The 15,007-nt window shown below is 36.3% G+C and overlaps 1 protein-coding gene across 1 annotated transcript in view; it reads right to left on the bottom strand.

Moving 5' to 3' along the window:
* Nucleotides 1-6,058: 6,058 nt before the first annotated feature.
* Nucleotides 6,059-15,007, bottom strand: part of chrm3b (cholinergic receptor, muscarinic 3b) — a 72,631-nt gene continuing 63,682 nt past the window's right edge. Inside the window, exon 5 of the mRNA XM_051667368.1 lies at nucleotides 6,059-7,776. Within this exon, the coding sequence (XP_051523328.1) occupies nucleotides 6,059-7,776 (1,718 nt within the window). The remainder of the gene's footprint in view (nucleotides 7,777-15,007) is intronic.

Raw genomic sequence — 15,007 nt, 5'->3', positions numbered from 1 at the left:
GAAAATGACAATTCTGTCATCATTTACTCACCCGTGACTCGACTGAGGGCACCAGTTTTTAAAATGAATGCGATTTAACCCTCCTATGGTATTGAAAAATTATGAAGATGATAATGATACCATTTCTTCTTCCCTGAAGAACAATACAATTATGCATTTCTTTTGGAATTTTATGCTATTTTTTATCTTATTTACATGTAAATTTATAAGTTTACCATTAAATTGCATATACAAATCAGCACTTTTTAAAAATAAATAAATAAATAAAATTCAGAACCTACATTTCTGTAAGTTGAAACATAAAGAAAATATGAGAATGTGACATAAATTGGAGGCAGATTTCTGCCATCTGGTGAACAAAATATAAATAACATGAGTTGAACATCATGTCATGCCAGTAACAGCCAGTAGATGACTGTAGACACATACTGTGTAGTCTGATGACTCGTTGTAACCTCATTTTATATTTTATCACAAGATGTACATTTAGATATATATTTAGACATTATCAAACTATTATTTGTCAAAGTTTAACATTTTAAAATTGATTTGAAGTGTCAGTTTTTGCAGTCCATTATGCTGCAGTCAAACCTGACCATGGTGTTACAAAGAGAAGACACAGAATAAACATTTTATACCAATAATTTATTTCAAACACAAACATTTAATAACTCAAAGTAAATGCATAATAATGTCAATAAAATGAACATCAAGAAACAGAAATGAACTGCAAAATTCTGTAAATTCTATTAGAGTATAAAACAGAAGAATCAGAGTAAACATTTTGCAATTTCAAACTTTCTTTAGTAAAAATGTATTTGCAAATGTGTGTGTGTGTGTGTGTGTGAGAGAGAGAGAGAGAGTGTGTGAATGTGTGTGTGAGTGTGTCAGATTGCTGTCATCAGCTGGAAAACAACAGATGACCAGTAATGCCAACAATAACCAAAAGATGGCTGCAGAGCTCCATTTATTGATGCCCTGGTTCTCTCTCTCTCTCTCTCTCTCTCTGTGTGTGTGTGTGTGTGTGTGTGTGTGTGAGTGTGTTATCGTCTCAACCCTTCATTTCTGAGTGTGTGTGTTTAGCATTGTGACTGATTTATTTTTTCTGACTAATGTATAAAAAATAATAATAATAATAAAAAAAAAAATGCTGTGTTATAGTCTCACCAGTTCATTTGTGTGTGTGTGTGTGTGTGTGTGTGTGTGTGTGTGTGTGTGTGTGTGTGTGAGTGAGTGAGTGTGTATGTTTTGCACTGAGGATGATTTAGAGTCTCACCCTGTAATTTCTGTCTGTGGCTTATTTATTGATTGTATTTGACAGATCCCACCCAAAAAAATGCGCTTCTTTTTTGGTCTTTCCCATTCATTTTCAATGGCCAGTCAATTTACCACAGGTATCGTTTTTTTTTTTTTTTTTTTTTTTTTTTTGACCACTTAGATTTATAGAATCAAGCCCAATTTATTTATTTATTTATTTATTATTATTATTATTATTATTATTATTATTATTATTTTATTTTTTGTATGTTCAGATGGCAAATGGAGGGTAAGTCATCCCATCTTGTACTGGAAACCATTTATTAAATGAGGAAAATTTATTTTGGTCAAAAATGACAGAATACCATAGGAGGATTAAAAAATAAATAATTACACTTAGGTCTGTTCCTCACACAAAACTATCATATGACTTCAGAAGACCTGACATATAGTGCACAAGTCTTACGGACTACTTTAATGAGACATTCATGGAGCTTTTTGTTCTTTTTGAAGCTTGACTGTATAAATTCCCATCCACTTTTGTTGTAATTGTGTGGAGTTACACAGAAGAAAGAAAATTATATGGGTTTGGAATGACACAAAGGTGATTTATTGATGACATATTTTTCATTTCTGGGTGAACTTTCCTTTAAGTTAAAGGTAACATTTACAGTGAAGTCCAGCAAACATCTTTCATAATTTATCTTGTTCACTTTACATACACAGAAATCTGGCACTGAATAAAACCAAACATTTATATTGTATAAACACAACAGCCCTTCAGAAAATACACAATGTTCATCTCAATACTGGCAAGTGAAGATTGCAAGCCTTTTCAACATTTCATCCTGTGCAGGATATGAATTACAGATATCTATAGTTACATTTTTCACTAGTTAAACTGTTAATTCTTGAGGTCAGCAATCGAATTACTACTAGTAAAAATGCTAATTTTTGATATCAGTAATGACATTATACACATTCTCACATTCACATTCAAATTTCAACTAAAAAACATAATTATTGATATCAATTTTGAGCCTTTATTGTAGTTTTGTTATGTTGTTCATGCAAGTTAGAGAGATAATATGCACAGCCGTTGACGCTTTCGCAGTCACTTGAGCTTTTTATCATGGATGTGCAAGTTTTAGTGGGGTTTTGTGCTGATATGAAATGATTAGGGATGTTTGTGCATGGCATCATATTCAGAGGTTGCACTAGAAAAAAGCTTTATCTGTCACGGATAAACAGGCGGAGTTTCTGTCATGATCTATTTTTATCCGTCATACTTGTTTTTATTTTATAAGCACTAGAGCTACATTCAGGGGCGTAGCATCCATTATAATGGCATATATATGACTTATATATAAGGTTTATATGATAGATTTTTTTAACTCCCCACGCTTGAGCCCGGTGAAACAAAGGTTTCTAAACTTTGCCAGTCAAAGCGCATACATACATGCACAAGTTCACAGAACTTTTTCAGTGTCCCTGATTTTAACATAAAGTGTCAGAGGTGAGAAAAACACATATCTGAAGCTCAGATAATACAGGTACTGCACTAAAATAACTGACAATTCTGCTTTAATCCAAGTATAATTTGCTGAAAGGATACACAGCTTTTTTCATGCTTTTTTATATTATGCATGTTTGCACTTTTTTGTCATGCATTAAAACACTGCAGTAAATATAGCTGCGAGCAGCAATGCGGATTCCTCCTCAAAATGGCAAATTATGTAAAAATGGACTTGGTAGAGACAGGTACTTCACACATGTACACAACATTTCATTAATTTGTTAGTAAACATTGCAAGAGTCTTCATATGAACTGGTGATTGAATCAAAGTATCGGTTTTATGACTAGCGGATTTGTAAAGCATTATTTTAGCGTTAGCGATAAATAATAGTAAACTGTAATTCTGTCATCTTTTGACATATCAAGGTGAAATTTTGCACAGTTCTTCAGAGTGATGTCATCTTGAAGCCTGTTAGGTTGGGAAAAACATTAGTCAAAATGGCATTAGATATTTTGGACATATGGATATTGAGACAATGTGGACATTTACATAAATGCGCACCTTTCAGCCATTTTGTATTGTATTCATTTTGGCTAAATATCAAATTGAAAGACATGTATCCTGCACATACATACCGAGTTTCAAGTCAATTGGAGCTATGGTTCAGGAGGAGTAGATTTTTGTAGTTTTGGACAAATTTGTATTGTACAAGAAAATCCATCATGGCGGACTTTATGGGTTCTCGATTTTTTTTTTGTTCCTCATGAGAAATGAGGCATATATACCAGGTTTCAGAAATTTTGGACGTATGGGGTGGAAATGGCATCACTTTGAAAATGGAAAATTGAGCATGGCCTGTAGCGCCACCGATAGGCTCACGTAGGCCATTTTTGGTGTGGTAGTTACTCGTGGCCTGTAGTATCAATGTGCCAAATTTCAAAACTTTTTACCAAGGAGATCTTGAGTTATTGGGCAATTTAGAGCTATGGGAATAATAGTAAGAATACTAACAAAAAACAACAGGTTTCCTCCTACTGGAGAAATCCTAATTATTGATATATGCAGTCATGACATCAGAGACCCTCTAATCAAAATCCAAACACAAAAGAGACACACAATACAAGGTAAAAATTATAATTTGCCTGTTAATATGTATCTTAACGCATCTTAATACCGGGGAAAAACAGGGCACACACACAGTGGGAATGTGAGAGACAGAGAGTGAAGTCAAAATAGATGCACTAGATTAAAAGTAGTGCTGTCAGTCAATATTTTTTTTAATCGTGATTAATCGTATATTTTTTAAGTTAATCGTGATTAATCACAAATTTTGAAAGTGCTGAAATTTGTCACCATATATACTTATTTTCCTGTCAAAATGCATTTATTTCCATCCTAGGAAAGAAAACAAAAGAATATGTAACAATATAATACTTTATTAACATTTAACAAATAAAGCCTTCTACAGTATAAAGATAGAAATGCACTAAAATAGCACCAATTCAAGTAACATTAAATTTTTCCCAAAGTCTCAGTGGGAGTTTGACTAATTGAAAGAACTGGTTCCCACATAGGTTGTATATTCATTGCAATGGGCATTAAATCTCTTAAAATCTCATCCTCCAAAATATGAATCTGCCATTAGACTGTAGAGTTGAGATACTCAAGTTGGACTCGGACTCAACTCGGACTCGATTGTTTAAAGACTCAGACTCGATTGTTTAAAGATTCGGACTTGACCCGGACTCAACTAAGGTGGACTCGAACCCAACACTAATAGACTGTGTCTATCCGCTTTGTTACAGCAATATTGAAGCCGTGTTCATGATTTGCGTCAACGTCAATGTCAAGCGCCGCTTTGAACTCCACATGAAAAGCGCTTGCAGACAGAACCGTCTCATTCTGCATTTTGGTGATATTTAAGTCTTGACGTGCTTCTGTGGTAATTAAAAAGCGACTTACCAAGGCTGGAAAATACTTGATTTCTGTCACAAGTCCCATCTGGGCTTGTTTTGTACATCTAATAGCATTAAGAGGTCCTTTTTCCACTGACACTGAACCATTGTTGTGTGTGTGTTGTGAAGTGTGCGTCAGTGTAATGACTCTGGGGACACTTTACAAAGGTTTCACCCTTCACACCAGTGTTTATGCCATTTTAACCTTAAATGCGTAAATCGCTATAATTCGTGATTAATTCATTGCATGCGTTAACGTGTTAATTCTGACAGCTCTAGATAAAATTTTTTTTTTCTTTTTTATCTGTCAAAATGATGGACAGCATTGGAATTATCCGTCAACGTTTAAAAAATTGGTACAATCGGGTTAAGTGTTTGTTTGTGCCCCACCAGAAATAATGAGCCTGAGATGCCACTGAGTATCAGCTACGTGCTACTTACTAGTGAAAATGATTAATTTTGATATCAATAATTATATTGTTAAACATGCATATATCCATTCTTGATATCAACTATTGAATTACAACTAATAATGCTAATTTTTGATATCTGGAATAGGGTTTTTCCCTAGTGGCAATGTCAGATATCAACATATTGAGTAATTAAAATTATCTTGAAAGACTTTCTTACTTGTTACAATCACATTATAGATATCTGAAATTAACACTGCCACTGGTTTTACTAGTTGTGATTCAATTGTTGATATTTACATTTACATTTATGCATTTGGCAGACGCTTTTATCCAAAGCGACTTACAGGGACAATCCCCCTGGAGCAACCTGGAGTTAAGTGCCTTGCTCAAGGACACAATGGTGGTGGCTGTGGGGATCGAACCAGCAACCTTCTGATTACCAGTTATGTGCTTTAGCCCACTATGCCACCACCATCTCCATCTGATATCAGGAATGGAAATTTGCACGAGTAACAATATAATTATTGATATTAAAAAATATCGTTTATCTAGTAACATAGCTGATATGTGGAATTTCACCTAGTAAAAATATAATAATAGTGGTAACTAGTGGTAACTCCATTACTGATGTAAAGAGTTAGCATTTAAACAAGTTCATTTAATTATAGATATCTATAACTCATATATTGCACATGATTAAAGTTTATTCAGCTTGCCATAAGTTGAAAAGATAAATAAAACAATGGGTGCATCACTTGAAACAGTTAGTGACCAGCAGCTGCATGCTTGTAACTTTTCAGTAATGCATTTCTGAATCTGAACGAGTCAAGGTCATAACATTCTATTCCCAGGAAATGCATTTACTATTAAAAAGGTACAGTATCTCTTTAATGCACTCCAAGTCACTGTAATGAATCTAGTTTTCCGCAGGGCTTTTTCTCCTGTGGGCAACCGCTGGCGGCCTCTGCTGGAATTGTGGTTTGTTTTGTTTCATCTGGTCCCACTGGCACAGTAAGATGGATTTAAACGTGATACGGAAGGTTTTGTTGCAGAGCGCGTAACACATGGGGTTCACCGTGCTGTTGACGTAACACAACCAGTAACCCAAAGCCCACAGGCTCTGTGGTATACACTCGTTACAGAACGTGTTCACCAGAACCATGATGTTATATGGCGTCCACGTGATGATGAAGGCCAACAGAATGGCGCTCAACGTCTGTGCCGCTTTCTTCTCCTTCACGAGAGACATCTTTTTGCGCTTGTTGACCTGCGTTCTGGCCTTGCATGTGAAGCGTTTGGCCAGAGTAGCGTCTTTGAAGGAGATGTTGGCGTTGGGTTGATCTTTTGAGCTCTCGGAAGCCTTTGAGTCCAGCGTGGAATGCCCGGATGTTTTGGAAAATCCCTTTTTTGAACGTTTCTCCTCCGTGTCTGGCTTTAAAGGCTCGTCCTCAGATGGGCGGAGCCTTTCAGAGTCTCCGCCTCCTTTGATACCAGGCATGTTCAGTACGATGGAGTAGATGGCTCGGGGTTCATCTCCGTCCTCCTCTTCATCCGATTGGTCAATGGAGACGGCCATCTCGTTATTATTCCAGCTGTCGCTGCTGCTTCGGTCCGTGTCGCTGCGACCGCTCCAGCCTTTATGACTCCAGAACCAAAAGCGACTTTTCTTCATCCCAGTACACCTCTGGCTCTGGTTGCTGCTGCGACTGAGTGAGCTGCCCGTCATCATGGCGGCAGATTCCTCCAAACTTCCATGATTCCCTTGGTTTCCTGATCCTTTTAAGCCAGCGAGCTCTTTGGAGCGATTTTCCGTCTCTTTATAGATCCGCCAGTAAAGGATAGTCATGATGGTGACGGGCAGGTAGAACGCGGCGATGGCCGTGCAGAAAGTGGTTATCGGCTCAGAGAGAAACTGAATGTAACATTCGCCGGGAAGAACCGTCCGTTCTCCAACAAAGTACTGCCAAAAGAGAATGGCGGGCGCCCATAGGACAAACGAAATGGACCAGGCGAGTCCGATCATCGTCATCGCTCTCTTAGTGGTCCGTTTCACTCTATACGTTAGCGGCCGCGTCACGGAAAAGTACCTGTCGAAACTAATAACCAACAAGTTCATGACAGATGCGTTACTCGCCACATAATCAATGGCCAGCCACAGATCACATGCCCAGTTCCCTAACGCCCACTGGTCCATGACTATATATGTTGTGTAGAGGTTCATCGACAGAATTCCAATAATGAGATCCGCAAACGCCAAACTGAGCAGATAATAGTTATTCACCGTCTTTAACTGCTTGTTCACTTTAAACGACACCAGGACTAATATGTTCCCGATGATGGTGACTAACGAAAGCGACCCGCACAAGAACACGATTATAATGACTTGCCAGATGGTATGACCGCCGAGTGGGTCGTACGTCACCGTGGGCAGGAGTGTGGCATTGTGGGTGCTGGTCAGATTGGTGCTCTGTAGTAGAGAATTGTTGGCTGGCCGACCGCCCGTCTCTCTCCAGACGTCATGTGGTACAAATGCAGTGACGGGATAGGCCCGCATGCCCGGCGAGCTGTTGGTCAGGAATAATCCAGGCTCGGCACTCAGCGTCAGATTCATGATGCCATATTCTGTGAACAAAGCTGACAGAGAGAGGAATTAGCATGTAGCTGGATACAGTTAAACCAAATATGATAATTCTAAAAAATCCTTCCAAACCCGTATAACTTTCTTTCTTCTGTAGAACACAAAAGGTGGTATGTAAAAAAAGATGCAAAGTGAATAGTGACTGAGACTTTAATTCTGGCTAATGCCTCCTTTTGTGTTTCCACAGAAGAAAAATATTAATACGGGTTTGGAACAACATGAGATTGAGTAAACTGGGTGAACCATCCCCAACTCAAAGAACAATTTACTGTAACTACACATTCAGATGGTAAAAAATGCACACACCTTATGATACATTTTGATTAAAGAAATAGTCTTTATAAAAAACATATAGCCTTATTAAAACAGTATAGCCTTCTTAAAACATGTTTCAGACTTTCACTAGTTTATTTAAAGGTAATGTAAGCGATTTTAGCCGTTCTACTTCCATGATACTGAGCCGTTGGATTGGCCACGCCCACTCTTTCCAAAACCCTGCAATCCAAAGATACCAAATGAGCTTTATTGACACCAACATCGTACAGAAATAGTTGTTAAAAACAACCGCAGCAAAACAGCGCCCTCAGCTGGCAACTGTTATGAACAACATGGCATAAAAATGTCATTAAGCCTCAATAATTCGCTTCAATTACAATACAATGAGTAAAATGTAAAAATGATTGACAGGTCGAAAGCCACATTGTCTGCGGCCAGCGGACACATATTTGTTTGCTGTTTACAGAGTCTACAGCTGTCTCAGAGACCGGTGAGATATCTCACAACACTAATTTCATTAATATCTTTCAGGGAGTAGGACATTTTTTTGCATACCTTTCCATAAACAATTGCATACAGCATCTTTAATTAGACTAATAACATTGTCCAACAGTATATTTACATGCATCACAGGAGATCATATTTGTGTCATCTCAAATTCTGTATTGTGTTTAATAGAATTCTGTGCTGGAAATGATGCCGATGGAAATGACATTTTTAACCTTTTTCAAATAAAATGACCGACTCCTTTGTCTTGCTACGGATAATTTCATAGCTCACATTTTATGTTTTCTTAACAAATTAAATAATAATAAATGTAATTATTATTTAATAAATAATTAATTAGGTTAATCTTTAATATTAAATAATAATATTATTATTTATAAATTATTGATTGTTATTTATAATTTCTATTATAATATTTAACATAAAAAATTATATTTTCACACTTTTTGCATTATTTGTCAATTACAGCTTGTGGCCAATAAAAAGTGATATTTCTCTTGATTTTTCTTTGTTTTGTCTCATATTTCATGCTCTGCACTGACACATTTGTACACTTGGTTAACAAGTAAACATTATTAGGGGCAAAAATTGTTTGGAAACCTTTTCCCCACAATAAATATTAAAATGATTTATATTTATTTCATTCTTTGTTTAGATGATCGTAGTTTTAACATGTAATAATTAGTATTTTTATAATGTATTTTCATAGTTTTATATTAAAAGTCAAGCTCTAAAGGCTAAAACAGTCAAATCTATACATAAAAGACATTTGAAAAGTACCAAAAATAAACGATGAAGGTCTGGTGAACAGTTTCCAATTCAGTTTTAGAAAAAAAGAAAAAAGGCGAAATCTGTAAGTTTTAATCAAACATTTTGGTTTAAAAAAATGAGGGTGGATTCAAAACTATGTTCTGTGATAATGGATAATATGACACAGTGTAACTTGCACTGAACACAGAATATTTCTTTAAAATTGTAAAGTAAATGTCTTTTCACAGGAAGTTTGCAGTACGTTTGTTTGATTGCGTCTGTACAGCAGAAACAAAACTGTGAAACTGGACAGATCTGCTGCAGACGAGAGAAAAGCAGGAATGAGACAGTGTGAGATCCGGACATCTGTACTGTGTATCTTGTGTGTGTCGCTGCTCATAATGTCTGTATTAAATCACAGTCGGCCTTATAATGTTATTTTCATCTGTGGGCAAAGAGTCGCATATGATATTGATTTACATTATGAGACAGGATTTAATTCATACAGTCACAGCACCAAACGAGACCCGCTGGTTTTCTGTAGAGCAATTATTCAAATAAATGAATGTCTGAAATAATAACCTAAAATACCACACTGCTACTTGACACAATGACTTCAACTGAAGAAATATAAATATTTATAAATGTTTCCAAACAGATAGTCCCGCCCCAAACTCATGCCATTGGTTGAGTCGGCCTGCTCAAACAAACAGTACAATGTTTTGAAAGCGTTACAGAATTACAGTGTTTTCTCTCGACCAGTCGATAGAGACTCTGAACATTAAACTGAGATACGAGAAATTATTTTAACATCCAAACAAATTATGCTAAATCAGTGACAACATTTTAGTCTCACAAGAATAGCAAATTAATCATTTTTACCCCATATTCGCCCACTTTCAGGTCAGCTATATGGTCTACTGAAGTTCAAAGGTCATACATAAGTCAGCAACCGCTCTGATAATGAGGAAGTGTGTGTGTGTGTCCCTCAGTGCCTATAATCTGATTGCCAATATTTATTTTTCAATGAGCCACACACTTTATTAAAGCATTACACCACTGGCAGCACTTGTACACTAAAATTAAAGCCGAAATGAGAAATGGTAACATTTTATTGGAATATACTGTCCGATGAGCGCCTTTCAGCACATGTGTAAAAGCATTAACCCTTTAGTGCATATGTCGGGTCTTTATTGACCCGGGACTTCATCCATTTTTTTAGTTATGCCCACACCTCTGTTAAGATCCAAGAGTTTTGGTTAAAGGTTCAGACTCTGTATTTTGGGCGATTGGGGCGGTCATCGATGTTGAGAATAGACACATAAAGAGTTGGGTCCTGACCAGTGTCATGATCACCAAACAGATAGTTTTAAGGGGATGGAGGTCAGCTGGAGTGCCCTCATTTCAGGAGTGGTGCTCGGAGATGGGGAGGGTGGCGGCTTTTGAAGAAGGGTCATCTAGAAGACTGGGGAAAGTGAACTTGTTTGTGGGGAAATGGGATGGATATCTGACGTTTCTGGATGTGTGATTATTATTTATTTTTTAATTTCTTTGTGTGTGTCTATAATCATGTATGACCACTGGGATGTTGTTGGGGGCCAGGGTGGGTTTGGGGATTGGGAGGGGGAGGGGTAATAGTGGGGGTTAATTGATGATTCTGTGTATTATTGTTTTGCTTTCCTGTGTTCAATATGTGAATCAATAAAAGCTCTTTAATATTTCTCAACCTTTCTCTTCTGAATAGTGTAAAATATGTTCTGAATATTTTACACTATCTGGCCATATGTGATAGATATATACGTGCTGGGTTGCTAAAGACCTGAGGTATGTAATAATCTTTGGTGAAACAAGCATGCATGTATGGGTCAAGACAAATGTGTCATTTTGAGGATTGTCAACACTTTTTGGAATATACAGTCAATGTCTAAGATCACTGTGACAAACTGGCAACTGGTAAATATCAAGTGGTTGCTCTCATATGGTTTTGTTAAGGATAAGTAACACTAATAACTAAGCATTTACAATGCCGTTGCTGCAGAATAAACTGATTTTTGTTGTTGTTGTTGTTGTCTGTAATTAATGTTAATGAACATATTTCTCTGGTGAGCTCTTCAGTCGGGTTTGTCACAGATCAGCGCTGTGAACTGTGAGCGCTCTCAAACAACTGACTGCAGCCACGCATGTTACGTCACACATACTCGTTTTCTTGTCAATAATTTTACTGTTTTATTTACATCTGTTTATTTCTTAATCTGTCAGTACATCGACTCAGCGATAGAGTTGAATACTGTAAATAATCTTGTAAATGGACGTGTGAATGGAAAGGTGGTGTCACGTGGTACCTGTTACTTTTCTCACCGCTGGCCAGCATGGGCCAATCACAGTCGTTTATTATTATTGGATGAGGATTTTTAAAAATGCTTTCATAGATAATGTTGAGGCGGATTTCCATTCACAGGTATGAATCCTTGAAATTATCAGTTTTTATTAAAAAATATGATCAAGTGTAAAAATGTCTCCAATAAGATATGAAACGTTCTGAGATTTAAATGCAAATGCATGAAGGATTCAGTTTTCAGAGCGTCAAGCGCCCCCTGCAGGAATAAAACTTTATGTCTCACAAGACACAGTCAGTGGCTGACAACATGTGCAATTTCAGTTTGTAGGTCTGTTACCCACACAAAACTTTCATCTGAATTTGAAATTGAGCCATATGTATGGAGGACGAAATCTGCAAAAATAATAAATAAATAAATCTGCATGTTCATGCATATATAAATTTATAAATAATTAAATGTGCGAGGAGATGAACAAATAAATAAATAAATGCACAAATCAATGCAAAAATAAAACATATAAAACATAAATAGAAAGTTGATTATTAATTCCACATTTCTATATTTCTTTAATCATTAATTTCTCTCTGTAAGCTGTTCCGTATTTATTTTTCCTTCGTGAAACATGCTAATGACAGGATGTCAACAGCAGTCAAACTATCCATACTAAGTGCAACGTGTTTGCAGATTCACCATGGTGAAGAGAAAGTCAATGGCAGAGTTGCTAAACTTTTATTTATTGATTGTGAAAATTCGGTAATGTCCTCAGTCAAGCGAAGCACTTTCTGCCTACTGATGTTTGATATCTCATTAATTAGCATGTTGCATGAAGGAAAAATAAATCCTGAACTACATACAGAAATAAATGAATAATTAAAGAAATAAAGAATTCAAAATCAATTTTCAGTTTGACATTTCCTTTAACATTTTTGCTTTTCCCAAGCTGTTTTATATTGCAGTATTTTGCATTAATGGGTGCATTTATTTATTTAATTATTTGTATATCTCCTAGCGCATTTATTTATTTATTTATTTATGCACAAATATGTGGATTTATTTACTTATTTATTTGCATATTTATTTATTTATTATTTTTGCAGGTTTTGTCCTCCATACACATGTGGAGTCAGTGGAGATGTTAATGCTTTTTCTGAGTGTATAAATATTTAAGAGTGTGCAATGAATATCATTTTCTATTATTCTGTGCATTCATTTGAATTGTTATTATGCACTGAGTAATGTGCATAATTTGGACCATTTGGCGTAAATATAAAATATATTTTTCTTTAAGCTCTGGGTGGTGAACCGTATGGTTTGTGTATTTTATTTATTTATTTATTTATTTATTTATTTTTATTTTTTTCTGGGAACCGTTTCACTCCAGAGCTACACTTTGAACATCTGTCTAATGCAGAAATTCAGACATATTTCTATCCCAAATGTGAAACAAATTGTGCACCAGAGAAGTTGGAGAATAATACACAACTTTAATAATTACTAGGCAAAAAGAGATTGCATTCCACTAAAAGCAACACAGTTAGTGTTCGGGATTGACAGCCATAAGTGTGAATCTCATTTATTTCATTCATTTGTGCAATGTATAGTGTTCATAAACAGAAATAAAATTTAAAAAAATCACTGGAGGTCTATGCAAATGCTCAGTGATTATTTACAATTTCCCCAGCAGCAGTAGTAGTTGCTGCACAGACCCCAGATGTCAGTCAAACTCATCATCATTAAACCCCACCCCCAACATGACTGACGGCCTCTGATCATCTGTGTTATAATTAGGCTCAATACACTGGAGAGATCTAACAACTCGCAGCTCGTCTAGAACTGTGTGCATCCTGGAATGTTTCCATTAATGCACTCAGTGTCTTTATGAAGAGAACTCTTAATTAAATATGATGCATTAAGCATTCCTCTCCGCTGGGATTTGAGCGCTGAGAACACACGCCAAGAGCAAAATGGCATTCAGCTTAACAAACGCCATAACAACGGCTCTGTAGTGTGGATTTAAAAAATAAAACACACATACTGTATACCAAGACAGTCTCATGACAATTTGTAATGATTTGTATGACATGATGAAAACGTTTATAACATACACATTAACCACACAACAAACACAATTTCAAATCAATACAATACACGCATTAAATGTTTGCAAACCTCCATTACAATGCTTTCTTTTAACCTCGTACGACCTCACGTCCACATGTGTGGTCATTGTATTTTGGTTTCGCTATACGCAACGCATAATTTAAATGAATAAAAACCGACTGAATACTGTTCACAACACTCTAGACTGTCATTTAAGGGTTAAACTTCTGCCGCATTGAGTCATGTGACACAACAGCATGACGCTGATTTCCGTGATGCACTTCTGTGGACGCAGAGCCAACAAAAGTGCCTCTGGTATGAAACCTCATTAAATGTTTTCATTGAAACCTGTTTGGGTGTAAAGAGGAGAGTCTCTAGTTTCTTTTGATATGCTGCTTTAAAAAATCCGTTCATTTTTCGCGCATCAGCGCGCTGATAAACATGATGTCCACATATGTGGAAAATGGCACCACATTTCCTCAAAAGTTGAAAAACATGTTATCTGAATAACATTCAACTCTAACACATCTGTGGGTCATTGCACTTCATTTTAATATACATTTAGTTATCACTGTACAATACGGTTCTGTTCATTAACATCAGTAAATGCATTCCTATATTTACTGTACATTATCACACTGAGAATAAATAGATGCGTCCAAAAAGCTGTATAAATGTTGTCTTTCAGAGGCTTTATATGGAGTTAGGATGAAAATAAGGTGCATTTCAAACTGTTCTGAGACCAGTGCAGACAGACAGCACACTGGAGGTTAAGTCATTCACTAAATAGGGAGCAAGGGAGCATCCTATAGCTCTCTATGCAGTTAAGTGCATTCACTCCTAAAATCTGATCAAAAGTTCAGTTTCAGGCTGCAGATGATGTTTGGATCACTCAACATGTTTGACAGACATGTGACAATGATAATCAGTACATAGATTCAGAATTTATAATGTATCATTTTATTTTAACATGATTGACAGTGATTGGATGATGCTGGACATTACTTTGAATCAGAATTAATTATGATAATTTCTGATGTAATGTCTGTAACATGAATAATCAACACTCCTGGAAACATAATAAATCACACTTTCTATAGCTTAGTGTTATTTATAATTTCACAACTTATAGGGGGTCTGGGTATCTCAGCGAGTAAAGACGCTGACTATCACTCCTGGAGTGGCGAGTTTGAATCCAGGGCGTGCTGAGTGACTCCAGCCAGGTCTCCTAAGCAACCAAATTGGCCCAGTTGCT

Source organism: Myxocyprinus asiaticus, chromosome 32, assembly GCF_019703515.2.
Source record: "Myxocyprinus asiaticus isolate MX2 ecotype Aquarium Trade chromosome 32, UBuf_Myxa_2, whole genome shotgun sequence".
NCBI lineage: Eukaryota > Metazoa > Chordata > Actinopteri > Cypriniformes > Catostomidae > Myxocyprinus > Myxocyprinus asiaticus.
Note: the sequence above shows the minus strand (reverse complement) of the source record. Positions and strands in the feature narration are given on the sequence as shown.